General features: G+C 40.3%; 1 protein-coding gene across 2 annotated transcripts in view; it reads left to right on the top strand.

Annotated features, from left to right (window-relative positions):
* The window catches only part of UBXN2A (UBX domain protein 2A), a 41,683-nt gene that overhangs the window by 23,866 nt on the left and 3,822 nt on the right, over nt 1–13,995 (top strand). Inside the window, exons 4-6 of one of the 2 annotated variants that reach the window (XM_034659840.1) lie at nt 1,888–1,994; nt 4,552–4,689; nt 5,954–6,112. In XM_034659840.1, the coding sequence (XP_034515731.1) occupies nt 1,888–1,994; nt 4,552–4,689; nt 5,954–6,112 (404 nt within the window). The remainder of the gene's footprint in view (nt 1–1,887; nt 1,995–4,551; nt 4,690–5,953; nt 6,113–13,995) is intronic. The other variant, XM_034659842.1, reaches the window with a different exon arrangement.

Raw genomic sequence — 13,995 nt, 5'->3', positions numbered from 1 at the left:
AGGAATAGCTCTTTTCCTATTTGTTTTGTTCTCATCTTTTACGTGAGTACCCTCAGAGCAGAAACTTGGTTATAGGTATAAAAGAGCAGTAAAATTTAGTGGTTAAGAGCGTGGATTCAAGGGGTGCCTGGGTGGCTCAGTGGCTTAAATGTCGTACTCTTTTTTTTTTTTTTTAAGATTTTATTTATTTATTCAACAGAGATAGAGACAGCCAGCGAGAGAGGGAACACAAGCAGGGGGAGTGGGAGAGGAAGAAGCAGGCTCACAGCAGAAAAGCCTGATGTGGGGCTCGATCCCATAACGCCGGGATCACGCCCTGAGCCNCCGAAGGCAGACGCTTAACCACTGTGCCACCCAGGCGCCCCTAAATGTCGTACTCTTGATCTCAGCTCAGGTCTTCATCTCAGGATTGTGAGTTCAAGCCCTGTTCTGTTCTGTTTTGTTTTGTTTAAGATTTTATTTATTTGAGAAGAGAGGGAGAGGTAGAATCTGAAGCAGATTCCTCACTGAGCACAGAGCCCGAATGTGGGGCTTGATCCCACAACAATGAGATCATGACTTAAAAAAAAAAAAAAAGGTGTGGGTTCTAGCTCCAGCTCCACCCCCTACTGACTTTGTGACTTCGGACAATTTAATCAATCTTCTGTGTTTACGTTTCTCTCTATATATAAAGGGATAATAATACCTACCTTGTGTAGATTTTGGGAGGAGTAAATAAATTTATATACAGAAAGCGCTTTAACCAGGATTTGTTACATACTAAGTAATAAGTAGGTAGGTAGATGTGCTAATAATATACTCTTATCATTATTGTGATTATTTTCCCTAACATCTTAATGGAGTGTTTGTTACTTAATAGGTACTCAATAAACGTACATTGAATGAATAAGTGATTGAATGCTAGAGACAAAGAAGAGGCTCTACTAGTCTGATACCTTCCTTCCTTCCTCTATTAATTTATTTATTTGAGAGAGAGAACACGTGGTTGGGGGAGAGGAACAAGCAGACTCCCTGCTGAGCAGGGAGCCAGACACAGGGCTCCATCCCAGGATGCTGAAATCATGACCTGAGCTGAAGTCAAATGCTCAACCAACTGAGCCACCCAGGGGCCCCTGGTCTGATACCTTCTTAAACAGCTTTTTAATCAGTCCTGCATCTAATCTGAAGTAGCCCTGAATTAAGTAAACTCTGTGCCAACATGGGGCTCGAACTCAAAACCCCAAGATCAAGAGTTTCATGCTCTAACGTCTGAGCCAGCCAGGGACCTCATATACGTTATTTTTTGATATTTTATATGTGAAGTTTGCTCTTAAGAACGATACAATAAATTTTGCAGAGGGCTTGGGGGGGATTGGCAGAAGATGGTGAAAAGGTACAACTTTCAATTATAAGGTAAATAAGTACTGAGGATATAATGCACAATGTGATGACTATAGTTAACACTGCTCTCTGATACATAGGAAAATTAAGAGAGTAACTACTTGAAGTTCTCATTACAAGGAGAGAATTCTTTTTCTTCTTTTTTCATTTTATCTATATAAGATGATGGATATGAGCTGAACCTATTGTGGTAGTCATTTCATCATATATGTAAATCAAACCATAATGCTATATGCATTAAACTTATATAGAGATGTTTGTGTTTTTCAGTAAAACTGGAAAAAAAATTGTAGTTGTGTTTTGTAATAGATTTTGACTAAACTTACTGTGGTAATCATCTTGCAGTATATGCATATGTGAAATCATTATGTTGTACACCTAAAACTAATAACAGTGTTATATGTCAGTTATGTCTCAGTTTTGAAAAAGGAACGATACATAAAATATATACAATAGAGGAAGTTTTCAGACTTCTTACAGTGCATTTTGTTTCTTACTACTTTGCAGGTCGATGTAAGTATAAAATTATGGAAAAATGGATTCACAGTCAATGATGATTTCAGAAGTTACTCTGATGGTGCAAGTCAGCAGTTTCTGAACTCCATCAAAAAAGGGTAAGCAGTCTTTGTAAATAGAAGGATTATTTTAGGCATGTTTCATTTGGAAGAATCCATGTTATTGAGTATAACTGTAGTTGGCACGAATCCCAGAAGCAGTATAAAAATACGGATAAATTTCATTATGTAAATATTAAAAACTTACATATACCAGAAGACACTAACAGTCAAAAGACAAGTGCTGGACAGAGGACACTTGTTACATGTATGAAATACAAATGGAATATATACACAATTCTCACAAATCAGTAAGAAATAAATAGAAGGGATATTTTATATATTTGTACCATTTTTATCTACTTAATAACAGAATAGCATGCATTTGGTAAAATGAATGATATTTGTATATTAACATGGAAAGATTTCTATGGCATATCGTTTTAAAAAGCAGTTTGCAGAATACTGAATAGTGTGTATAGATGAGTACCATTTGTGGAAAAAAAATAATTACATGGAGTTTTACTATATGTATAGAGAAAAATCTAGGAGTTGCAACACGAAAGTTTTGTGGGTTTTTGTTTTGTTTCTTTTTAGGTAAGCTTTAGGCCCAACATGGGGCTTATTAAACTCATGATCCCAAGATCAAGAAGAGTTCCATGCTGGGGGTGCCTGGCTGGCTCAGTCGGTGGCACATGCGACTCTTGATCTTGGGGTTGAGAGCCCAAGAGGTTGTGAGTTGGAGCTCCATGTTGGGTGTAGAGATTACTTTTTAAAAAAAGTCACGAACTCTACCGACTGAGCCAGTCAGGTGCCCCCAGTTTTTTATTTAAAGTGAGAGTTGGATTAGTAAGGACAGTCATTTTGGAAGTTGACTTGTGTTTACATGTTTTATGTTGTATTTATTACTATTTTTTAAAGATTTTTTTTTTTAAAGATTTTATTTTTATTTATTCGACAGAGATAGAGACAGCCAGCGAGAGAGGGAACACAAGCAGGGGGAGTGGGAGAGGAAGAAGCAGGCTCATAGCAGAGGAGCCTGATGTGGGGCTCGATCCCATAACGCTGGGATCACGCCCTGAGCCGAAGGCAGACACTTAACCGCTGTGCCACCCAGGCGCCCCTAAAGATTTTTATTTATTTATTTGACAGAAAGAGAGAGAGCACAAGCAGGGGGAGTGGCAGGCAGAGGGAGAAGGAGAAACTTCCCACTGAGCAGGGAACCTGATGCAGGGCTCAATCCCAGGATCCTGGGATCATGACCTGAGCCAAAGGCAGACGGTTAGCAGACTGAGCCAATTAATATTATTTTTTGGCGTCCCTATTAATATTATTTTTTTTAAAGATTTATTTATTTTTAATTTTAGAAGGAGCAAGCTGTGTGCACACAGAGAGAGGGAGAGGGAGAGAAGCAGACTCCCTCCTGAGTGCAGAGCCCTGTGCAGAGCCCCATGCAGAGAGAGATTCCCACAACCCTGAGATCATGACCTGAGCCAAAATCAAGAGTCTAGTGCTTAACTGTGTAAGCCATCCAGGCGCCCCTATTATTATTTTTTAAAGATTTACTTGGGGTGCCTGGGGTGGCTCAGGTGGTTAAGCGTCTGCCTTCAGCTCAGGTCATGAACCCAGGGTCCTGGGATCCAGCCCCACATTGGGCTCCCTACTCAGTGGGGAGCCTGCTTCTCTCTCCTACTGCTCCCCCTGCTTGTGCTCTCTCACTGTGTCAAATAAATAAATAAAATCTTAAAAAAAAATTAAGATTTATTTGAGAGATGGGGCGCCTGGGTGGCACAGCGGTTAAGCGTCTGCCTTCGGCTCAGGGCGTGATCCCGGTGTTATGGGATCGAGCCCCACATCGGGCTCCTCTGCTACGAGCCTGTTTCTTCCTCTCCCACTCCCTCTGCTTGTGTTCCCTCTCTCGCTGGCTGTCTCTATCTCTGTCAAATAAATAAATAAAATCTTAAAAAAAAAAAAAAAGATTTATTTGAGAGAGAGCTCGTGGGCAGGCAAGCAGGGGAAGGGCAGAGGGCGAGAATGTCCAAGTAGGTTCCCTGCTGAGCGGGGAGTGCAGCACAGCTGGATCTCAGGAGCCATGAGATCAGGACCTGAGCCGAATCCAAGAGTAGGTCGCTTAACAGATTGAGCCACTCAGGCACCCCGTGTTTTTTTGTTTTTTGTTTTTTTTTGGTTTAGAACAAGCATGTAGTATTCTCCTTTTTTAAAATTAATTAATTAGTCAGAGAGCATAAGCAGGGGGAGCAGCAGACGGGGTGCAGGGGGAGGCTCCCCTCTGAGCAAGGAGCCCAGTGTGGGGCTTATCCCAGGACCCTGGGATCATGACCTGAGCCAGAGGCAGCTGCTTAACCCACTGAGCCACCCAGGAGTCCTGAGCCTTGACTCAGGACTCTTGATCTCAAGGTTGTGTGTTTGAGCCCCCCTTGGGTATAGAGATTATTTAAAAATAAAATCTTCCAAAAAATTACATTTAGTTTTTTATTGTAAAGATTATATGCCTCTTATTTCTATATATTTTTCAGTTCTATTTGCATATTCAGAGTAAGTTTCAGAGAAAGAAGAAACATTGGAGCTTTATCACTTTGTTTGTTTTCCCTCCAAGGGAATTACCTTTGGAATTACAGGGAATTTTTGATAAAGAGGAGGTGGATGTTAAAGTTGAGGACAAAAAAAATGAAGTATGTATGTCAACGAAGCCTGTGTTCCAGCCCTTCTCAGGACAGGGTCACAGACTGGGAAGGTGAGTAGACTTATGATCTGTGCTTTCCACATAACAGGCTTGACTGATACTCAGTTTATCATTATTTTATGATACAGACCAGCTCTATAGAGCTTATCATTTCTCTCATTAGAAATGAGATTTTTCATGTTAACTTTTATGAGGACTCCTAAGTCCTGTTTACCTTAGTGTAAATTAACATATGCTGGCAGTATGCTAAAAAATCATGGAGGCTTTTTTGATTTTACCAAATTAAAGGACCTGGATTATTGAGGACCTTAGGCAGAATTGATGGGTAAATCATTTTTGTCCTTTGTACCCACCACTTGAGCATTGCCATTAATGTTACAGAGTACATATGCTAGCTTTTGAGGAAAGGGTTCCATTTTATAGTTACCAGTGCCTTCAACATTATGTTCTGTGATAAATATCTGAATTTTGCAGTAATAAAAATGAAAAAATGCATGATAAAATCAGTACCCCTATCAGAGCCTTTAATTGTCAGATTTTGCGTCTTTTTCATATATAACTATGCTTTATGACAATATACAAAGAGGTTAGATGCGTGGTCATTTTTATGAATTCTCATAAATTATCAGTATTGATAAAGTTATCTGCATATTCATCCACACATATAAAAATACTCAGGTGTCACTTTGAGAATGATCAGAAAATACTTTGCTTCCTTTTTTTTCCCCTTTATAATCCAAGGACTAATTTCTCTGGAGAACTTACCATTTTTTTTTTTAAGTTTTTATTTATTCATTTATTTAAGTAATCTTGACACCCAACATGGGGCTCAAACTCATGATTCTTGGATCGAGTCCAGTTGCAAACTCTTCTGACTGAGCCAGCCAGGCACACCCCTTTTGTTTTTTGTTTTGTTTTTTTGGTTGGTTGGTTTTTGTTTTTGAGAACTTATCATTTCTTACAGAAATTTTAACCTGGGGAGTAGTAGATAAAGGTTAAGTCTATAAATCTTTCAACCCTATAAAATTGTCTATTCTATAAGGCACTATTTAAATAATTACAGTATTTTACGTAACATTCTACAGTCTTACAAATTACTTGGATATGCATAACTTCATTAGGAATCTACTTTCATCATATATGATGGACATAAGTAATGTTAGTATTTTTATGTTATTATTCCAAAAACAGCTGTGATTTGCTAAAATCTTCTGAAAAGGTATACTTAATGTAAAAGTTGTATAGTATTTGTTCAGTGATTAAGTTCTACTGAATGAACAGCATGCATCTGACTTTGTTGTCTGGCTTTTCTTAGTGCCACACCAAAAATTGTTTCTAAGGCAAAGAGTATTGAAGTTGAGAATAAAAATAATTTGTCTGTTGTTCAACTAAACAATCTGGAACCCATCACTAATGTACAGATCTGGTTAGCCAGTGGAAAAAGGATTGTCCAGAAATTTAACATTTCTCATAGGTGAGTCTTCCATTTCATTATTTGTGTGAATTTTTTCCTGTTTAAATTTCTTTTCAATTCAGTTGGCAGTTTTTAAGAACTAACCAGGATCTTACCAGTTCTCTAAACATAATATATCATGACAGTAGAAATTTTTGGACATTAACGAAGTACTTTCAATTTGTTTTATAGGTTATCATTTTTATCATTTGACTGGTTTTCCTGTATGTGTAACTAGATACGTAATTTTTATGTCTTTTAAGATTATTTATTCATTTCATGGAGGGGAAGGGCAGAGGGAGAGGAAGAGAGAGCATCTCAGGCAGACTCCTTCCTGAGTGTGAAGCCCAGCACAGGGTTCTGTCTCACAGCCCTGAGATCATGACCCAAGCCGAAATCAAGAATTGAACACTTGGGGCACCTGGGTGGCTCAGTTGGATAAGCGTCTGCCTTCAGCTCAGGTCAGGATACCAGGGTCCTGGGATTGAGCCTGGCATCGGGTTCCCTGCTCCACAGGGAGCCTGCTTCTCCCTCTCCCTCTGCTTGTCACTCCCCCTGCTTGTGCTCGTGCATGCTCTTTCTCTGTCAAATAAAAATCTTAAAAAAAAAAGAGAGAGAGAGAGTTGAACACTCAACCCAGGTGCCCACTAGATAGGTAATTTTTATTTTATTTTTTAAAGATTTTATTTATTTATTTGAGAGAGCATGCATAGAGGGAGGGGGAGAAGCAGACTCCCCACTGAGCAGAGAGCCTGACGTGGGGCTTGATCCCAGGACCCCAAGTTCGTGACCTGAGCCGAAGGCAGACACTTAACCAACTGAGCCATCTAGGTGCCCTGAAAGAGAGAGAATCTTAAAACATATTAAAAATGATTATTTTAAAATTACGTATCTAGGGGCACCTCTAGTTATGTAATTTCTGCTCCTCCCTCTGCCCCTCCCCCTGCTCATGCTGTCTCTCTCAAATAAATAAATACAAATCTTTATTTTATTATTATTTATTTATTGGACAGAGAGAGACACAGCAAGAGAGGGAACAGCAGCAGGGGAGTGGGAGAGAGAGAAGCAGGCTTCTCTGCTGAGCAGGGAGCCCGATGTAGGGCTCGATCCCAGGACCCCGAGATAATGACCTGAACCAAAGGCAGACTCTTAACGACTGAGCCACCCAGGCACCCCTAAATAAAATCTTTAAAAAAAAATAGTAAAATTACATATCTAGGGGCACCTGGGTGGCTCAGTCAGTTAAGCGTCTGCCTTTGGCTCAGGTCATGATCTCGGGGTCCTGGGATCGAGCCCCACCTCAGGCTCCCTGCACAGCAGGGAGTTTGCTTCTCCCTCTGCCCCTCTCCCTACTCGTGCTCTTTCTCTCTGCCTTTCTCTCAAATAAATAAAATCTTTAAAAAAAATTCTCTCTCTTCCCCCCTTTCCCTCTGCCCCTCCCCACCCTCTCCATCTTTAAAACACACACAAATACACACACACACACACACACACACACACACACACAAGCTCAGAATATATACCAGTATTCCTTATGCACCTTTCCCTGATCATAATCTCTTTCTTTTGTTCAAGAGATACTGTATTCTGAATTTGTGTTAATCATTTTCTACTTTTATTTATAGTTTTATCAAGTACATATGTATCTTAAAAAAATACTGAGTTGTTTTGCTCATTTTCAAATAATTAGTTTAAATTTTAAAGCAATCATCAGTATAGGCTACTGGGTGGCTCAGTCAGTTAAGTATCTGGCTTTTGGTTTCTGCTTGGTCATGGTTTTGGGGTCATGAGATCGAGCCCCTGGTTGGCCCCACGCTCAGCATCTAGTCTGCTTGAGATTCTTTCCCCCTCCCTCTCCTCCCCCTCCTTCCCTTCGGTTCCTCTTCCCGCCCCGCTCCCACTCTCTCTGAAATAAATAAATCTTAAAAAAAAAAAATCATAAACATAATGAAAAGTCTTAAGAACACTATAAAGAATTTTTTCCCTAGCCATTCGGGAATAAGTTGCCAATCCAATGACCCATCATCCAAAATACTTTAGTGTGTTTGTATTTCCTACAGAGACATCATCATGGCCATATAACCACAATTCAGCCATCTGGGAATTTAACATTGATACACTTCTATCAGCTAATATTTGGGCCCTATTCAAAATTTGCCATTTAATCTGATATCATCCTTTTTACCCAAAGGCCATTCAGAATCACACATTGCATTTAGGTGTCATGTCTCAATTTGAAATAATAGTTCCTCAGACATTTTCTAAGAAACCCTTGTTCTTTCTCATGGACAATGGTATTGAGAAGCCAGGATCTGGGTAGTAGGTATGCTTACTGCTTGATGCCACCACTCCCAGCCTCTCTGACTAGAGAGAGCTATAGGTGTATACACACACATATATACACATACATACATATCCATTTACATGTGTATTTTCTATGTCTTTGTATAAGCAAAAGCATGAGTTCACATAAATGCCTCCAGACTCAGTACACCACCGTAGGGTTTATTCCAGTTTTTTCCTTTCCATATGTATAACTAATTTCTTCCAGAGTGAATAGCCTAGCTCCAATATTTTTTTTTTCAGATTTCTTTATTTATTTTGGGGGGGAGTAGGGGGATGGGCAGAGGGCGAGGGAGAGAAATCCTCAAGCAGACTTGCCACCAAGTGTGGAGCCGATGCAGGGCTTGATCCCAGGACCCTGACCAAGATCATGACCCAAGCCTAAACCAAGAGTCAGATGCTTAGCCAGCTGAGCCCCCATAATAGAAGAAGCATATGTTTAAATGGTGCCTTAGAATGTTCTTCTGTGACCCAAATTCCTTTCAGATGGGAAGAAGGCAAACTAAACAGGTAGAAAATGGAAGAAGGGATTTGTTATTCCAATCTAAGTTTGTTTCTTTTTAGGGAGATAAAATATTTTAATCTCAACTTCTTTGTCTAGAACAATGCTTCCAAGATTTTCGGTAACAGGGGCGCCTGGGTGGCACAGCGGTTAAGCGTCTGCCTTCGGCTCAGGGCGTGATCCCGGCGTTATGGGATCGCCCCACATCAGGCTCCTCAGCTAGGAGCCTGCTTCTTCCTCTCCCACTCCCCCTGCCTGTGTTCCCTCTCTCGCTGGCTGTCTCTATCTCTGTCGAATAAAGAAATTAAAAAATCTTTAAAAAAAAAAAAAAAGATTTTCAGTAACAGTCACCTAGATTTTTTTTTCTTGAATGACTGAAGCATTTAAAAACCTTTGGCCAACAATATTTATTAAATGATTATTAATCAGGCTTTGTTTTTATTTTTTTAATTTTTTTAAATTTTTTTTTAAGATTTTATTTATTTGACAGAGATAGAGACAGCCAGCGAGAGAGGGAACACAAGCAGGGGGAGTGGGAGAGGAAGAAGCAGGCTCATAGCGGAGGAGCCTGATGTGGGGCTCAATCCCATAACACCAGGATCACGCCCTGAGCCGAAGGCAGACGCCTAACCGCTGTGCCACCCAGGCGCCCCTATTATTTTAATTTTTAAATTAAAAAAAATTTTAGGATACATCTGTTATTTTATTACAAAACCTTTTTTTTTTTTTAAAGATTTTATTTATTTATTTGACAGAGATAGAGACAGCCAGTGAGAGAGGGAACACAAGCAGGGGGAGTGGGAGAGGAAGAAGCAGGCTCACAGCAGAGGAGCCTGATGTGGGGGCTCGATCCCATAACGCTGGGATCACGCCCTGAGCCGAAGGCAGGCGCTTAACCGCTGTGCCACCCAGGCGCCCCTATTACAAAACCTTTCTTTTGACATTACAGTGAGCAAGATACTGTGAGTGCGGCATAGCATCTCCAATGTAACAATTGGATTCCCTGATTCCTGAACTAAAATTTAAATTACGTTATATCCGTTACATATTAGTTACCGCAGTCATTGATACTGCAAATCCTGACCCATATTCCCTTTAGGGAGGAGCTGATGCTAAGGGATTAGAGTAAATGTTGGTAAGACTACTAAAGTTCCTTCATGGAACACTCTTGTTTCTTCTCTCCCCAAATTACTTTGCTTTAAAATAATCCAATTGCTAGTCTGAATAGTAGCAACACCCAAGCAGCATTGCAATTGTTTCTTAAAAAGCAGTTTGGTGCATGTTTTATACCTCAGGCAAAGGGAGTGATCACTGTAGTTTGAAACTCCTGCATTAGAGTCTCTTCAAAAATTAAAGCATGCCCTCAACTTCTTCCAGATGGTGTTACTGCTGTATGTTTGTTGGTGAGTCACTTTCTGTGCTGTGTTTGCTATGAAGGGATCCTCAGTATATCTCCAGTATTCCTTCCTTAGAGGGTGCTTTTTTTTTTTTGCTAGGTTTTCACACAACTCTAATGCTTTATTAAGAGTGTCCTCCTTGGGGGGCGCCTGGGGGGGGTGCAGTTGTTAAGCGTCTGCCTTTGGCTCAGGGCGTGATCCCAGCGTTCTGGGATCGAGCCCCACATCAGGCTCTTCTGCTGAGAGCCTGCTTCTTCCTCTCCCACTCCCCCTGCTTGTGTTCCCTCTCTCGCTGGCTGTCTCTATCTCTGTCAAATAAATAAATAAAATCTTTAAAAAAAAAAAGAAATTGGTCTACATATTGCAGCTCATTATCCTAAAGTTTAAATTCCTGAATAACCCATTGTTGATGTTGCCGGCTATAATAATTCTTTGCATCCTGATTAGGAGTATCAGCAACAAACTCAGGGTCCTCAGATGGATCTTTTAGCCATTGCGCTAATACCTGTGGTGCTAAACTTCATAGTTTTTGGTCTGTTCCTCAAATATTGGAGTGATGTAGTTCATTTCCTCATGTCAGTCATTTTGAGGTGACTTTAAGAAAACTTTCTGTAGATACCACATTGTATAATTGGCTGCATTTAACTCAGTAGCATCTCTGGTTAGTTTAAAAGCTCATTCACTTCTGGGGTGTCTACATGGCTCAGTCGGTTAAGCGTCCAACTTTTGATTTCGACTCAGGTCATGATCTTGGGTGGTGGTGTCGAGCTCTGCATAGGGCTCTGTGCTGAGTGCAGAGTCTGCTGGAGAGTCCCTGTCTTCCTCCCCGCCCCTCGCCCTGCTCTTGTCCACATGTGCGCTCGCATGCTTGCACACACTCTGTCTCAAGTGAATAAATAAATCTAAAAAAAAATAAATAAATGCTCATTCACTTCTTTCATCATACTGCAGAACAGCCCAGAAATAATCAAATCTAAATTTTCCACTGTAAATGATCTGGACCACTGAATTGAGGCCATCATTCTGCTCTGTCCAGCCTCAGGAACCCGCCATCCATAGGGGTGCCATTGCTTTTCTGCGCTCAGCTGCCAGAGCTTCTTCCTGCTGCTGGGGCAGTGACGGCTCTGGCTAACTGGGCTTGCTGCCCTGCACAGCCTCCCCAAGCCCCTCGATGGTCGCCATCTCGCCTTAGTCCACAGCAGAGATGGCCCAGGCTTTGTTTTTTATTTTTATTTTTTTTAAAAAGTTTTAATTTTTTTTTAGTAATCTCTACACTCTATGTGGGGCTTGAACTCATAATCCTGAGATCAAGAGTCGCATGCTTATCTGACTTAACCAGCCAGGCACTACACCCCCACGCTTTGTTTTTAAATTGGAACGTTTAGTCCACTTTTCATAGTGATATATAATATCCTGAAGTAGTTGGGTTTAAGGCTACCATCTTGCTGTTTGTTTTCTCTTTACCCCATGTCTTTTTATTCTTATTTTTTTTTTTGAAGATTTTATTTACTTATTTGACAGAGCACGCTTATGTGCATACAACAAGCAGGGGGAGTAGCAGGCAGAGGGGAGACAGAGAAGCTGACTCCCCACTGAGCACAGAACCCTATGTAGGGCTTGATCCAGGAGCCTGAGATTATAACTTTAGCCGAAGGCGGATGCTTAACCAACTGAGCCACCCAGGCGCCCTATTCTTTTTTTTTCCCCCCAAGGTTTATTTATTTTATTTTAGAGAGAGTGAGCATGAGAGGGAGAGGGAAAGAGAATCCCAAGCTGACACTGTGCTGATCATGGAGCCTCACACAGGGCTCTGTTTCACAACTCCGAGATCATGACCCTAGCTGAAACCTAGAGTCAGATCCCCAAATGACTGCACCACCCAGGTGCCCCTATTTTTTTCTTTTTTCTTTCTTTCTTTTTTTTTTTTTTTTTTTAAGTTTTTNTTAAGATTTGCTTATTTATTTGGGAGTGGGGGAAAGGGCAGAGGGAAAGGGAGAGACAGTCAGTCCTAAGCAGACTCCCTACTGATCACAGAGCTGCACTTGGGAAACAAAGAGTTGGACGCTTAACTGACTGTACCACCCAGGCACCCCTTTTTATTCTTTATTAGTCCTTTCTTGCCTCCTTTTGAGCTTAATGTGTACTTATTATTTTTATCCTCTTACAGCTTTTTAGATGTGCATTTTTTTTATTCTCTTAATGGCAACATAGGAGATCACAGTACACATTTAAAAATTTTTAACACATGGTTCCTTTAATCTTGTTTTCTTTTTATATTTATATTGTTTGCTGTTAGCTTTACCCTTTTGTTATCCCAACTTTTGGTACCCAAGTAATACATGAGACTATATGTCCTAGACTTTTTTGGCAACTAACACCAGTTTAGTAGAGTGGCAATTAATGAATTTTAGTGAATTGATTGGGAGAATTCTACTTTTTGTGATATGGCATATTTCATTTATTCTGAGTTATACATTTTTTCACATTTTAGCCTCTCTGAAATGAGGGTTTGTCCTAAAAATCCATGGTTGTTGGCCACATGGCAATCATTATATTATTATCTTTGTCTTAGCATCTGCCTCAAAGCACGGTAGAGCAAGTGTCAGCTGAACAAAACCCTCTCAGAGATCGTAGTCTTGTATATCACCAACACCTGTTAATACACAGGGCTGCGATTATGTGGAAAAATATGTACTGGGGTGCATGGATGGCTCAGTCGGTTAAGCGTCTGCCTTCGGCTAAGGTCATGATCCCAGGATTCTGGGATCTAGTTCCACATCGGGGCCCCCTACTCAGCGGGGAGCCTGCTTCTCCCTCTCCCCCTGCTCATGCTCACTTTGTCTCTCTCTCTCTCTCAAATAAACACAATCTTAAAAAAAAAAAAAAGAAAGAAAGAAAAAGAAAAATATGTATCAAGTAATGACTGAATCAAAAGTGATTCAAAGGATCTGCGTCTGAACGATGTTCAGGTAGTAGGAATGGCTTAACCATTTTATTCTGATAGAAGCACATGCTTGATTTGAGAAATGTTTACATGAAATTTAAGTTAATTGTGCTTTCAGTAAATATAAAAATTCTCTAAGTGTTAAGAAAATAGTTTGTCAGAATCTGGATTTTTTTTTTTAGCAACACATAAAATGATGTGTCTTAAAAATCAGTGGTATCTTGGTTGTACTGAGCTCTGTATGCGTTCTCTTTAAATACACACACATGTATTTAGGTGAACATAACTTTGAGCTACCTCCAAAATGGCAATTATTGTATTACACTGTAGTGTTAATTATACTAACTGAAATTCTACACTGAGTTAAGAATTTTCCTAATTGGGGCGCCTGGGTGGCACAGTGGTTGGGCATCTGCCTTTGGCTCAGGGCGTGATCCCGGTGTTGTGGGATCGAGCCCCACGTCAGGCTCTTCCGCTATGAGCCTGCTTCTTCCTCTCCCACTCCCCCTGCTTGTGTTCCCTCTCTCACTGGCTGTCTCTCTCTGTCAAATAAATAAATAAAATCTTAAAAAAAAAAAAAAGAATTTTCCTAATTGTGTTTGAAACACAGCATGATCTGGTATTTAAGAGATACAGACTGTATCTGTATAATATTACTAGTGTGACCATATTTGATCCATTCAGAGCCAGATATAGATATATAAACTTTCTATTATAG

Source organism: Ailuropoda melanoleuca, chromosome 4 (assembly GCF_002007445.2).
Source record: "Ailuropoda melanoleuca isolate Jingjing chromosome 4, ASM200744v2, whole genome shotgun sequence".
NCBI lineage: Eukaryota > Metazoa > Chordata > Mammalia > Carnivora > Ursidae > Ailuropoda > Ailuropoda melanoleuca.
The sequence above is the reverse complement of the archived record's forward strand: the minus strand, read 5'-3'. Positions and strand labels throughout refer to the sequence as shown.